Below are 15,456 nucleotides of genomic sequence, written 5' to 3'. Positions count from 1 at the left end.
ATTTCTGTCATGTTGCTGTCCTAGGCAAGGAAAAGAAGAAGCCACGAATTACCCTCAAAACTTTAAGTAATTATATACAAACCTTTGGTCTATATTTAAGGCTTCACATGTGAATTCTGAAGGTATTCGTGCATTGAGGGAAGATCATCTCAGTTTAATGAAGGCAGTTTTTAATTTAATGTATATTCATTAAATTGCTTTTTGAACATTTTGTCTCTAGTACACAGAAACACACGATAATGTCATGGGTATTTGAACTTAATGTGTTCATGCACAAATTTAGTTATTCAAATATTTTCTTATCCCTCAAGAATCTGTTCACAGGAAGTGGTGGATAACACATCCTACAGTTTGGATGCAATTTGATCTTTTTGACTTGTTTTGTGATGAACTGCTTTTAATGGATGATTCATGTTTTCAGGTTTAGGAGAAACAAAGAAAAAGATGAGAAGCAAGTAAACAGGAACTCTATGATCAGTAGTAGACTATTATAGTACATTCTCAATAGTACTATGTTTTTCTCCAGTTATAGAATTTACTTGAATGATGTACAATTAATCAATTATTATTATTATAGGAGATGTGGTCTCTCTATGTTGCCTTGGCTAGAATACCGTGTCTATTCATTGGTGCATTCATAGCTCACTGTATCCTTGAACTCCTGGGCTCAAGCAGTCCTCCTATAGTAGCTGGGACTACAATTTTGTGTGGTTACATCTGGCCTGATACACAATTATTTATTTATTTATTTTTGATACAGGGTCTCCTTCTGTTGCCGGTACTGGGGTACAGTCGCGCCATCTTGGCTCACTGCAACTTCTGCTTCTTGGCCTTACGTGATCCTTTCACCTTTTACCTTAGCCTCCCAAGTAGCTGGGACTACAAGCATGCACCACCACACTTGGCTAATTTTCTTTTTAAGGTTTTGTTGTTGTTGTTGTTGTTTGCTTTGTTTCTTTGTTTGTTTGTGTAATAGATGAGGTCTCACTCTATTGTCCAGGTGGGTCTGGAACTTCTGGGCTCAAGTGATCCTCCTGCCTCAGCCTCCCAAAATGCTGGGATTTACAAGTGTGAGCCACTGCACCTGATCTACACAATTATTATAAAAAGGAATTAAGCCCACTTCCGTTGCAGAAAATTGACCACCTTTTTGTTTTTTTCTAGAAACATTCATATTGTAGAACATATTGTCGATCACCCAGATTTTCTATTTTTTATTCAGTTAAAATAGGATTGCTGCTTATTTCACATTATTTTCTGACATTATCATTTCATTTATTCCTTTTATGGCTTTATTCAATTGGATAGATATAGAAATATAAGACTTTCCAAGTCAAATATCAAGGGAAAAAAAGAAAAGGAAAACAGAATAGGGAAAGCTATTCTGTGAAATAACCACCTGATTACAGTTACATATATCATATCAACTTCATAAAAATCTTACACAATGCATTTGTGTCAAGGTTCCCCAAGAGCACCCCCAGGTTTGGTGGTTCACTAGAAAGACTCACAGGACTCAGGAAATAGTCATACTCAGATCTTTACTTGATTACAAGAAAGGGGGAAGCAGAATTAGTAGAGGAAAAAGGTGCATGTGTCAAGTCTGGAGGAAACCAGGCACAAGCTTCCAGGAGTTCTCTCCTGTGGAGTTCCCAGGATCTGCTTAATTCTGCCAGGCTCACATTTTGATAACATTTGTGCAGTGATATCTAGCAGTACCAGAGTCTCATTAGAGACTAAGTACCCAAGTGTTTCTATGGAGGTTACTCTCCCTGACATGTACCCCAATTCCAGACTCCTAGAAGGAAAGCAGCTGTTCAGAGTAACCACACTGTTTCTATAAACACTTTAGACACAGTGAGCCACTCTCCTTAGGGAATGGTGGAAACCCTTCTAGGCTCAAATGATTCTCCTGCCTCAGCCTCCCGAGTAGCTGAAATTAGAGGTGCCCGCCATCATGCCCAGCTAATTTTTGTATTTTTAGTAGAAAAGAGGTTTTGCCATATTGGCCAGACTGGTCTTGAATTCATTTCCTCTGGCTGGTCTTAAACTCTTGACCTCATGTGATCCCCCACCTTTGCCTCCCAAAGTGCTGAGATTACAGGCATGAGCCACTGAGCCCAGTTGTGAATATCTTTTTAAAATCAGTAACTTTATTTCTTAGAGCAGTTTTAGGTTCACAGCAAAATTGAGAGGAAGGAACTGAGATTTCTCATATATTCCGTGCCTGCCACATTCATAGCCTCCCCCATGATTAGTATTTTCCACCAGAGTGGTACATTTGTTATGACTGATGAACTTACATTGACACATTGTAATACATTCTAATCACTCAAAGTTCATAGTTTACATCAGGCTTCACTCTTGATGCTGTACATTCTGTGAACTTGGACAACTGTATAATGAATGATATGACATGTATCAATTACTGTAATATTATCGACAGAACAGTTTCACTACCCTAAAAGTTCTCTATACTATGCTTGTTCATCTCTCACTTTCACCCTAGCAACTCCTGGCAACCATTGATCTTTACTCTATCTTCACAGTTTTATTATTTTCAGAAGAGTACAGTGGATATGTTTTTGAATAGTTAAAAAATTAAAGATCCTTGGTAATTGAACGTAGTCATTTAAGATGTTCCTTGTCCTTTTTGTTTTCCTTTTGCTTCTTTATCACTGTAAAGAATGATATATGCTGATGAGATGTGCTTTACATACTCAGAAAACATGATTTGTATAGATGTTTGGAACATAATAGAAAGGGTTGAGGGAAAGGACACCATGCCATGCCACACAGCACAAACTGGAGTATCTTGCTGTATGATGTGGGTCCAGATAGACTCTCTAGCAATGGAAGGGGACAAGCGCAAGGGGTTGGACTTTATAAAAGTGGAATCACTAAGTCTGTCATACTTACCTTCGGTTGGAATTAAGACCAGGCAGTGAAAGCTATAGGTAAATACATGTGTTCCTTTGAGGGATGAGGTTGACAACAGCCTGCATTATGTTGACATGACTCATCTACAACTAGATTCTCTCATGAGGGATGGTAAGGGAGTTTTGCTTGATGTGAGGTGAAAAAGAATTTTTTTCTCCTACTTGGGAGAAGAGCAAGCATTGGAATATTCTGGTAGTAAAAGGGCATTGATAGTTTTCTTTCTTTATATTTTTCACATCAGATAATACTGCCCAGCAGCCTGCCACACCTCCCCAGTGTTTCTTAAGCTTCTCTCTGAATGTGGATAAGCTCTTAAAGGAGTGATGTTTCCAGTGGTTCTTTCTGTGGGAGGTAAAATGGCAGGTGAATTTGGGCCTTGTTATACATAGGGCAGAACAAATAGCTACAACTAAGGAAACCACCCAGCACCTTCCCCAGAAGAGTATTAGCCAGAGTAACACACCGATCTCTCTTCAGCTCTTCTCCACTGGTGGCTGGAAGGTCTTTGCAAGGATTCTTGTTTCTGGTCTGATTCCTATGTTTTGCTGGCTTCTGGTGATATAGGGTGTTTTATCCTAAACTGAACAGTTTGAACTGAAGAGCTAGAGAGGCTGTGTTGTGCTATAACAAAATAAGTGCCGTAGTTCCCCCTTAACTGTGGGAAGTACATTCCAAGACTCCCAGTGGATGCATGGAACCACGAATAGTACTGAATCACAAACTGGTTTTTCCTATATGTACATATGGATGACAAAATTTAATTTATAAATTAATTTAAATCTGATTGTGTCTGCAGATAAGGTGTGAGAATTGAATGTTGTCATCAGCAGGAAAGATTTTTGCTTTTTGGGGGAAAATCTCTCCACGCTTTGTCACAGAAGCCTTCTTTGTAGATGATTGTTGCTGTGGCGTGAGGGCAGAGAAAACCCTGTCAAGTATTTCTTTCCTCTCATATAGTGGATAACGGGTACTACTGAATACTCTGTTTTAACGGCCTCTCATATTTTGGTTCAGAAATCATGCTCTTTGACACTGTTGACTCATCACACCTGTTCTGCTAACAATACCATTTTTACTCCCTCTCATGGGGTGTGGCTGGGATGACTTGTATACTGCAGGTTACATGTAGATACCATATTTTATAAATTTATTCTTCTTTGCATCTAATAAATAAAAAGGGAAGAGATCTTACTGCATTAATTACCTATCAATAGGTATAATTAATGTTAATTCTAATAAGGTCCCAGGCATGCTCCCAAAGGAATGCTTTATAACATAGCATCAGTCTTATGCTTAAAAAAAAGAAAAAAAAGCCAAAACAAAACAAATACAACAACCACAAAAACAGCATCTAAAGCATACACATTAGTGTGCACATTTTTTCATGAAGGTAGAGTCTTACTATGTTTCCCTAGCTGGTCTCAAATCTCTGGGTTCCTCAAGTGATCCTCCTGCCTCATCCTCCCACATAGTTTAGAGTACAGGCATGCGTTGTTGTGCACTCTTATCCTTTTAATATTCTGTACATTTATTATTGGATTAAAATGCATTTTTCCTTTTTCTTTAATAGATGTTGGAAGTTCTGATGAATCTGCAGTCAGGTAGGATTTAATAGATGTAAACATTTATGTTAACTAAGGAAATAGAATTGGAAGAAACTAATATCTGTTGAGCGTTGTATTCTGGGCTAGACATCCTACTATGTTCTGTGCATTTATCATCTCATAAAGCCATCACAACATCTGTGTTCCTATAACCTACTATTTATTCAGTAAACAACTATGGATTAGTGCAGTCGATTAATTGCCTCATGATCCCATAGTTAACAAAGTAGCTGGCCCACAACTTGACCGTCAGCCTGCCTGCCTTCCAAATCCCTTCTCTTGCTCCTCAGCATAGATTGATAGACATCTGTGCAGCCATTGGATCAAGGTATAGGTCTGAATCAGTTTAATCAGATTCATTAATTAATGCCTAAATTAATGAGAGTTTAAATACCTTAAACTCTCATTGAAGGTTATTGTTAGAATGTGGTTAGTCCAAGAATCTGTCCTAATGAATTTTAAAATTTCCCTGGTAACCAGTATCTTATGTTTACCATCAAAGTCTTTAGGGCAGAACCTACTTAGCTTTGGCCGTAGGACTGGAAGTTTTACAAAAGTTGTTTTAAGTCATCACTATTCTTCCAGTTTAGGTAACAACATTTATGTCATCCATTAATTGAATTTTAAGCCCAGCTTCAGGACAGATAATTTGTGTGTGTAAATTACTGTCAGGCTCTGCCAATATATTGACTGTCACTATTTGTTATATAAAGCTCAAGGTCAGTTTTCATTGAATATTTTGTAGATTTAGACAGATGGAGGCAGAAATAGGTAACTAAAATCTCTTTTTAGAACAGAGGTCCTATTTTAATTTTATCAAGAATCATTATTTAATATATGGATCACTGACCTTTCCCCAGATTATGTCTTTTGTTTGAGGGGGAAGCTGGATATAAACTGGCAGTTATAAAAATTGTAAAGAAATCAACTTGCTCTTTTCATTGTGTGTTTTTGGTTTCAAGCATTTTCCATGAACTGCGTGTGGATTCATTGCCTACATTGGCTGACAAAGACTTGAGTGTTGCTACTAAGGTAAAGTGGTGTCTTGTAAAATTAATTTTCTCACTCTGAATCTAGTTTTGCATAGTATTTACTTTTCAAGTTTAGCAGTGGTTTACCTGTCATTGTTTTATGGTGATAATGGAAAGTTGGTCAGAGAAAAACATACATATGGCTAGTTGATTCAAAAAATGTGTTTAACTTTGGTAACTAACAAAAATTGACAAGTACTGTGACCGGGTAGGAGCTTTGAACTGGAAAATAATAGTGACGGGAAAGTTGCATTATTAAATGCTTCCCCAATAGAAGAAATATGAAATTTGGTTAAGGTTTATTTGGATAAATAGTAACACTTCGACTTTTAAATCATACAATTGTGACTTTCAGACTTTCATACTATTTATGCCTCTGTAAATCTTCAGTGATCAAATGATTTGCAGTAATCATGGACCCCCTCTGGTACCTTTTAGTTGTGAAAATGTCCAGCACATAGCATAGAGCTTTTTCTTCTTGGAAACTTATTATTGTGTTATCATATAGTTTCTAGGAGAAACTGTTTCTCTACCTATATTATTGATTCTGTAGTGAGACTAAAATAATATTAAAAATTGTAGGAAAATTGCTGAGTGTGGTGGTGTGTACCTGTGGTCCCTCCTGCTTGGGAGTTTGAGGCAGGAAAATTGCTGGAGCCCAGGAGTTTGAGAACGGCCTGGGCAACATAACAAGAATGTATCTGATTTAAAAATATAAATTGTGTAATGTAGAAATTTAAATTTATGTTTTCAAGATTTGTATCGCAAAGGGATTTTTTTTGTGTGTTTTATGAGATGTCCATGAAGAGTTTATATAAAACATTTCATCTAATTTCATCTAATTGAATAACATGTATTTTGCTGCAAATAACCAGTTCTAGAAGCAGAGACTCTTAATACCAATATAGTAAGACTTTAACATCATAATTTTATCATCATAGTTTTTAAAAAATATTTACTTGGCTGCGTTCAGTGGCTCATGCCTGCAATCTTAGCACTTTGGGAGGCTGAGGTGGGTAGATCACCTGAGGTCAGGAGTTCAAGATCAACCTGGCCAACGTGGTGAAACCTTGTCTCTAAATAAAAACACACAGAAAAATTAGCCGGGCATGATGGCACATGCCTGTGCTCCCAGCTGCTCAGGAGGCTGAGGCAGGAGAATCACTTGAACCCGGCAGGCAGAGGTTGCAGTGAAACAAGATCACACCATTGCACTCCAGCCTGGCTGACAGAGCTTGACTACATCTTTAAAAAATAAAATAAGATAAGATAAAATAAAATAAAATAACCACTCAAAGTCCTTATAAATAATCATTGGAAGCTCCTGCATACCATGAGCTCCTGGAGGTCAATAAACATACTTGTGTGTATCCTGGAGGGCCTAAAATACAGTCTTCTATGTAAGAAGCATTTTAATTATTGTTTTTTTAGATGGGGTTTCATTCTGTCCGCCAGGCTGGAGGGCACTGGTGAGATCTTGGCTCACTTCGATCTCTCTTTCCTGGGCTCAGGTGATCCTCATACCTCAGTCATCCAAGTAGTTGAAATTATAGACCTATGTCACGATAGACCTGTGTCACCATGCTTGGCTGAGTTTTCAAGAGACAGGGTTTTGCCTTGTTGCCCAGACTGGTCTTTAACCATTGGGCTCAAGTGTTCTGCCCGCCTCAGCCTCTCATAGTGCTGACGTTACGGATTGAGATGTTCAGCCTCAATATTTGTTTAGTCTGAATAAAGAGACAAGTGAATTTTTAAATAATAGAATGTTATAAGTAATATACCTAATGTATCTAATAATTGAATATTGTATTTAAAATATTGCTTACATTTGTGTTATTGTTAATATTTAAAGTTATGTAACTTTTGAAGTGTTATGTTGAGGAATTATGCCATAAATAACAAGGAAATAAATTAGAAATAGGTCATCAGTAGCAAAGAGGGTTACAATATATTTTCTAGTATGATTCAACTGGAATCTTAACATTGTGATTTTAGATTAACATTTCTTAAATGTTTTATTAGGCCCAACTCATGTTCTATTAAATATACCATTTTAAGCTATACATTACCCTTTAGAGTTCTGGTGACAAATTCTTTTTCTGGGTGGAAAGTTGATGGAAAGTTCCAGGTTTCTCTCTGTTATAATAATTTTCTTTCAGGTAGTGGTAGATGACCATATTTAGCTAATTGAAAGTTTTAGAGTAATGAAGTCTATCACAGAAGTACTTACAAAAAACTTATTGGAGCATAAATATTAATTAGTATTATTAGGGATATGAAAGAACAAAGGGCTGTGTTACAGATTTCTTTCTCCAGGTACTTTATTGCACTTCATGTTGTTTCTTTTCTTTCTTCACTTAAGCTCATATTTCATTGATCAGTTAGGCTTGTTTTTCATTTGTATCTCTCTTTACTCTCACATTTTAAATAGAAATTTTGGAGGAGTCAGGGTCTTGCTCTGTTTCCCAGGCTGGAGTGTAGTGGCATGATCTTGGCTCGCTACTGTCTCTAACTCTCAGGCTCAAGTGATCCTCCAACATTAGCCTCCTGAGCAGCTGGGATACAGGCACAGACCATCATGCCTGACTCCTTTTTGTACTTTTGTGTACAGATGTGTTCTCATTTTGTTGCCCTGGCTGGTCTCAAACTCCTGAACTCAAGCAATCCACCCACCTTGGCCTTGCAAAGGGCTGGGATTACAGGTGTGAGCCACCATGCCTGGGCAACATTGAGGTTTATTTAAAGGAATTGATTAGGGCTGTGTGTGCTGGTGCACACTGGTTATCTCAACAGTTTGGGAGGCAGAAGTGGAAGGTTTGCTTGAGCCTAGGAGGTTGAGACCAGCCTGGGCAGTATAATGAGGCCTTGTCTCTGCAAAACTACCAATAAATACATTAGTCTGGCATGATGGTATGCACCTGTAGTTCCAGCTACAGCTGAAGTTTAGGTGGGAAGATTGCCTGAGGTCGGAGGGTTGAGACCACAGTGAGCCATAATGATGCCACTGCATTCTAGCCCTGGGTTGACAGAATGAGATCCAGTTTCATAAAAAGAGAATGATAAGAATCTCTTGATGTAACTCATTATAATTTTTTAAATGGAAACTAATTCTTGATATTTCCTTAGCAGTGTGTCCCCGAGAAATTGTCACAGCCTTTACCTGGACCTTCCCATGAAAAAGGCAACAGAATAGTCAATGGGAAAGGAGAAGGTGAGAAGTGTATTTTATTTAAAAAGTCATTTGACGGAATGTTTGTTTTAAAACATGAGCACTAATATAGTCTACTAGCTAAAGAAAATGTCCTATTAACTATAATAAGTAAAGGAGAAGTCAAATGGTGATAAATTGTGTCTCTAACCAAGGGTCAGCAGTTGATTCTATTGGGAGCACCACTAAAGGAGCTGAGTGTGAGTTCCATTTTAAGATACTCTAAGACCTGAGGCAACTCAGGAGAGAGGGAAGAGGAAATGAATAAAGAGAAAGAAAGAATGAAGAGGGCAGAGTGTACATGTAATACATAAAAAATCATATGCGGGCGTATGTAATGGAGGTTAGTAAAGTCAAATTGCTCTGTAGAGGAAGGAAGAACAGGGTGTTAGAAATAGGAAAGAAGATAAAGTAAGCTTCCAGTACGAAAATGTGTCAGCGAATTAGAGTAACATTTTCCTACTCTTGCTGTCATGCTCACTACTGGGGAGGCATTAAGGATTGAGGTACTTTACCACACAGACCTGTGGTTTATCTACCATAGATGAATATCACCGTAAATGGTCAGCCATGAATGGCTATAATTTAGTTTTATAGAAAATGGTGTAAATTCATGGGATAGTATCGTATAGGCCAAATTAACATCGTTGAAATGAACAGTGTTGGGTGATTTATGGAGAAGAAATTAAGTAGAGATGGTATTGCCTGATTAAAAGTTCATTAGAAACATTATGGCTTATAATGTAGTATTAAATTCAGGGACATAGTAGGGAAGAAATTGACGCTAGGCCAAACAGGGCAATTAGGGTAAACCAATATGCAAGCACATCAGTGTAGAAAAGGGCATTCACATTGTCGTGAATTAGTTGAGGAGCTTCTGGAAAGTGCACATTCTGATTCAGCAGGTATGGGATTCTGTATTTCTCATGAGTACTCAGGTGATGTTAGTGCTGGTCCCTGGACATAGCCCTGAATAGCAAGGGAACAGCCTTCCTTTAGAGAAATCTGGAAAAAGAACTATTGGAGAGCAATTTAAAAAATAACAGAATCCAGGGAAAGCATTAATTTCCTTTTATTTCTGAGCATGATTCTAGCCACAGGGGAAGGAGAATGAGATGAGAAGAGAGATTACAGGTGTATACTACTCCTGAACACAGATGACAACAGTGGTCGCAATGATCCATAAAAAGCAGCTAGGAAGGGAAGCATCAGGATGACAGATCTAAAAATCACTTTTTCAAAGGAAGAGGGATTGTGAAAGGACAAGGAGGGAGGAAAGAAAGACATTTGCTGTGTTCTTGGGAGTTAAAGCCAAGTAAACTTGAGATGAGTCACTTCCAGTTGCTTTGGCCTATGGCCAGTGTCACAAGAGAGGTTATTGCTGTGGAGAGTACTGGAGGCAGGAGGGAGTGCTAGACTTGGGGTAAACTGCAGCAGCTCATTTCATTTCATAACTGTCAGACCTCAGAGAGAGAAGTTTCACTGACATGATCGAATAAGATGTGATTAAATTGCATATAGATGCTTTGGCTAATTTTTTTTTTTTTTGAGACAGCCAGTTATTTGATATGATAGCTGTTTTGTAAATGTCCTTTACAGTGTAAGATAATATACCAAACTTAGTTAATTTTAGATGCAATCATATTATACAATTCATTCTGCGAATACCAAATTTCTCATTTTCAATAAATACTGCACTGATTTTGCAATATAACCGTGTATTCATATCCAGGAAGTCTGTGGTATTTCAGTGTTTTCTTTTTTGATAAATATTTTGATATTGGAAACTGATTCTACATAGTTTATTTGATGTGTTTTATGGACCACCTTGTATGAGTGAATCCAGGAGCTCGAATTCAAGGCCAAACGAGGGGATAGGAGAAATGTAGGTGCTACAGTAGCAGATGTGGTCATGGGAAAAATGAATATTTCATTTAGCTGTGATTTCATAAGTGTGTATAACAGCTGATCAATTTAGAACACTGTCTTTGATGAGAGGTGAATTGCACGTTCACCTGAACTGTCATCTCAACTGTGTATTTCCTCAGCGACAGGACATGGGGAATTTATCTGTGGTGTGCTGGCAGCAATGCCTCTGATGTGTTGAGTGGAAATACTCTGTACCTTCACCCTCAGCCTTGACATTGATACTCTCAGGTTTGATTTCCTCATCTGTTTAATGGTCTCTTTACTCCTTATCAGCCCACGTGTTTACAGTGATATCCAGGCTTTTCTGTTTTAGGTATAGGCATTTGAAACATAATGTCACTATTGAAATGTAAACTGAGTTTTAGGAATCCTATATTCCTATTTTCCTCATTATATTTCTGTCATGTTGCTGTCCTAGGCAAGGAAAAGAAGAAGTCAAGCAGTACCCTCAAAACTTTAAGTAATTATTTTTATAGTCAGGCATGAGAACTCAGCTTGATAGTAACACTGCCTGAATGTTTGGTTGGCCCTGTCATACTTACATATAATTGATGACATATCCCCTTTGCTTTGTAGGGCCTCCTGCACAACATCCTTCCTTGAAGGTAATTAATTATGCATATTTTTGAAGCACTAACTCCATGTTGTATAAAATATATATGATTTATGAATCATTTTCTTTTAAAACCCATTCAGCCTAGCACTAAAATGGAAGATCCTGCTGTGAAAGGGGCAGTACAAAGAAAGAAAGTACAGACCTTGAGAGCAGGTATGTTATCAATACAAATGGAATGCTGGAAATAAGTACATTAAATGATGGAAGTGCTCACATTATTCTCACCGCTAATTCTATTTGCTTAAAATTGAATGGTAGGCATTGACATAAATGTTATTGTTTGTATTCATATTTGAATAAAAACAAATTTAGAAGCCATAAAAATATTTTTAAAATGTAAACTTTGACTCAGATGTTTCTCTTTTAATATTTTGTATAGCATAAAGTTTTCAATATAAAATTTTTGTACTTGTCAGGGATTCAAAGCAGTGAAATTTGAGACTCTTAAGATATTTCCAGTGAGTTATGTGCTAGTTGGAGTTCTGATCTTTACCTAGAGGAAGGCTTTACTTATTAACGTGTCAGTTTCTGTGTTAACTTTAGAGGCTTGCTGCTAGTGTTATTACACTGATGATCTGAAGCCAATCAGATGTTCCAATGAGCAGACTGTGCATGTAGGTGTATGCATACGTGTGTGTATGTGTGAGTTTGTGACGTCTTTGATTATTAAAAATGAGGAAAGTAACGATTCATTTATAACTGGTAGACAGTCTTTTAAAAGGGTTATTTTTAGACTTTTTGGTGTTAAGGTTTTTAAAACATGATTGCATAGAGGCTACCGACATCGTAAATTGGTTTTCATTTCAAAGCCCTTTTAAAATCGTTAACTATATTGTGATGCTCAGAAGTAATATGCAGAATGTTTTATTTGTGTCCTAAAATGGTACATGAGTGGTTCTACACTTTACATACTTTTCTGCCACCTTCTTTGGTGTATCATATTTTCCAGATGCATCCATATTGATATGATTATCTCTGGTTTAACTCATTTTACACTTTTCATTGTATTCCCTTTTTCCACTTTACCACTTTCAGTTAGACTCTCCTGTTGCTGATAAATGAAGAAAGAAAGAAAAATAGAAATAATGTCAGATTAAAAGGGCTTTTTAAAATCAGTTTGTATCTATTAATATTTACTATATGAAAGTTTAAAGCTGAAAAGTTCAGAATACAAGCATGCACCACCATATTTTATACATGCAGTTAGAACTATGACTCGTGAGCCTTTAGCCTATGAAGTTAGGACAATTCATTTCTCTGAGGAAGAATGATGCACTGTTCTCAGAAAAGAAAATTGAAAATAGAAAGTGGCATTGTCTTATTTGACCTCGTGGACATCCTTGAATGAATCTGAAACTCCAGGGTCTCTCAGATCAAAATTCAGAAATAATGTTTTGATCAATATATATAGTTTATGTAAGTTCAGTTATCATGAACCCTTGATGGCCAACTGACCTTTCAAGTTTCACTTCTGCATTTTTTGCTCTTTTCTTTGACTTGTCTTAAAAGCTAAAATTCAACAGTTTTATTGATACAGAAACCGGGAATATACCTTTCAAAATATATTTCTGTCCTATCTCACAGCGTTGTGTACTCTTCAGATCTCGTGTGAACATAGACTTATTTTTATAATGGAAAAATTCGGTCTTTTGTTTGTGTTTTTGAGACAAAGTCTTGCTCTATCACCAAGGCTGGAGTGCAGTGGCTCAGTCTTGGCTCATTACAACCTCTGCCTCTTGGGTTCAAGCAATTCTCCTGCCTCAGCCCCTCAATTAGCTGCTATTACATCCACGTGCTACCACACCCTGCTAATTTTTCTATTTTAGCAGAGATGGTGTTTCTCCATGTTGGCCAGGCTGCTCTCAAACTCCTGACCTCAGGTGATCTGCCCACCTCAGCTTTCCAATGTGCTGGGATTATAGGCGGGATCCACTGTGTTGGCTACAGATAAGATTGTTAAGGCTATTGTATTTTAGATAAATCTTTGGTCTATATTTAAGGCTTCACATGTGAATTCTGAAGGTATTCATGCGTTGAGGGAAGATCATCTTGGTTAAATGAAGGTAGTTTTTAATTTAATGTATACTCATTATAATGGTTTTGAAGTTTTTGTCTCTAGTACACAGAAACACACAATAATGTCATGTGTTTATTCTCAAACTTAGTTATTCAAATATTTTCTTATCACTGAAGAATCTTAATTATTAATAAACAAATTTCTCATGGAAAACAACATATATAATAGAGATAGTTGAGTGATTCAAAGTAAATTGTAGTAAATCACAGAAGCTTAAAACAAGTTAAATAAACTTGTTTGAGTTAATAGCAATTACAGGACTTGTAAAATACATTAGACCATGAGGGAGTAGTGTGTTTGTGGGGTAGATGACAACATGGCAGTGCTTCAGGGAAGAAAGAATTTTTACACTTTATTACAATTTGTATTACTATTTACATTCTAATAAATAAAAACATAATTTTCAGATATTTTAGATTATGTTTCTACTAGTTGAATCATCAATAGTAAGACTTCAAAGATTTGGGAAGTTGTGAGTTGATGATAAATGTCTATCATCATCAGTGATGAAAAATCAGACAGCAACTACAGACTTTGGACACACGAACTTCATAGTTAAAGAAAGGATTAATATTGGAGCTGTGTTACTATCAGGGAATTATATTCTTCATTACCTGTGTGAGTCGCAGCTATTAGAGTAGGAAGAGAACAAAGAAGGGAAGGAAGCATAAAACATGTTATTCTCGATTCCCTTGGCTGGCTTCATGCTCCCATAGTTCTGACTTTTCAGAAGTCATTTTGTGGCCAAAAGTACTTTGTGTTTCCTCCCCTTCTGCAGCCTACACCCAAACAGAATGCTTCTTAGCAAGGCATTTGTATTCTTCCTTTAAGGAAAGCAACATACAAATAACCAAGAGAATAAGGAGAAAGAGTAATTTCATTGAGGTTAGTATTTAACATAAATTTGAGAGTGGGTACCATGATTATATTTAGAATTTTGGGGCTGGATTGGAAAAATTGGGGGCTGCTGCAGACGTCTACAGATTTCCTACTCAAGCACAGTGTGGCTTTGATTCATTTTTACATCTCTAGTTCTGCAATTATTAGTTACAACTGTATGCAATGTCACTAAAAATACCTTCCCAAACCAAATATTAAATAATGCCTATAGCTTTCTGTATTATAATGTTGATTTTCCCAATATTAATGGGAACCATCGAGCATTTGCCTTATGGTGTCTCCTCAGCTGTACTCACATGTTCCTTCACCTTGTCGTAATGGATAGTAATCCACTAGGAGTATGGGTGTTCAGAAGAGCTGTATCATTTAAAGATAACACAGGAGCATCAAATTTAGTTCTGCTAGAACACCAAGTCTATTGACTAACTGCGGCTAATATGGGGTCTACTTTACATACAAGTGAAATTCAGTGCTCTTAATCAGTCATATGATCATGTCAATAGTAATAAATTATGCAATGTATTTTCACCCCTATAGTTTTAATTTCTTTTTCCCCTTATGTCTAGAATTAACATTTTGTTTTACAAAACATGATGATAGTCTTCTAGAGTAGTGATGACAAGTTATAAATCCAAAGTTTCTTAACTATGCAAATGACTTGTTTGCTTCTATTTTCTCATGAGCTTGGTAAATCCAGGAAGCAGAACTTTTAAAAGAAAATCCCCAAATTTGGCTGGGCGCCGTGGCTTGTGGGTGTAATTCCAGCACTTTGGGAGTCTGAGGCAGGCAGATAACCTGAGGTTGGGAGTTTGAGACCAGCCTGACCAACATAGAGAAACCCATCTCTACTAAAAACACAAAATTAGCTGGGCATGATGGCACATGCCTGCAATTCCAGCTACTTGGGAGGCTGAGGCAGGAGAATCTCTTGAACCTGGGAGGCAGAGGTTGCAGTGAGCTGAGATAGCACCACTGCACTCCAGCCTGGACAGCAAGAGTGAAACTCCATCTCAAACAACAACAACAACAACAACAACAACAACAACAACCACAAAACCCAAATGCATTTCCTGTGCACGGTAAAACTGAAACAGAAAAAGTGTAAAGTAAATAGAAGTAACTGAAACAGTTTATGTAGATTAATTTACTTC

At 37.1% G+C, this 15,456-nt stretch overlaps 1 protein-coding gene across 1 annotated transcript in view; it reads left to right on the top strand.

Annotated features, from left to right (window-relative positions):
* Positions 1-15,456, top strand: part of LOC135965294 (ankyrin repeat domain-containing protein 18B-like) — an 89,338-nt gene that overhangs the window by 38,576 nt on the left and 35,306 nt on the right. Inside the window, exons 13-17 of the mRNA XM_074003183.1 lie at positions 4,511-4,541; positions 5,507-5,576; positions 8,702-8,786; positions 11,280-11,317; positions 11,409-11,481. Coding sequence (XP_073859284.1) covers positions 4,511-4,541; positions 5,507-5,576; positions 8,702-8,786; positions 11,280-11,317; positions 11,409-11,481 — 297 coding nt within the window. The remainder of the gene's footprint in view (positions 1-4,510; positions 4,542-5,506; positions 5,577-8,701; positions 8,787-11,279; positions 11,318-11,408; positions 11,482-15,456) is intronic.

This window comes from Macaca fascicularis, chromosome 10, assembly GCF_037993035.2.
Source record: "Macaca fascicularis isolate 582-1 chromosome 10, T2T-MFA8v1.1".
Classification (NCBI taxonomy): Eukaryota; Metazoa; Chordata; class Mammalia; order Primates; family Cercopithecidae; genus Macaca; species Macaca fascicularis.
This window is presented reverse-complemented; position numbering and strand designations above follow the sequence as displayed.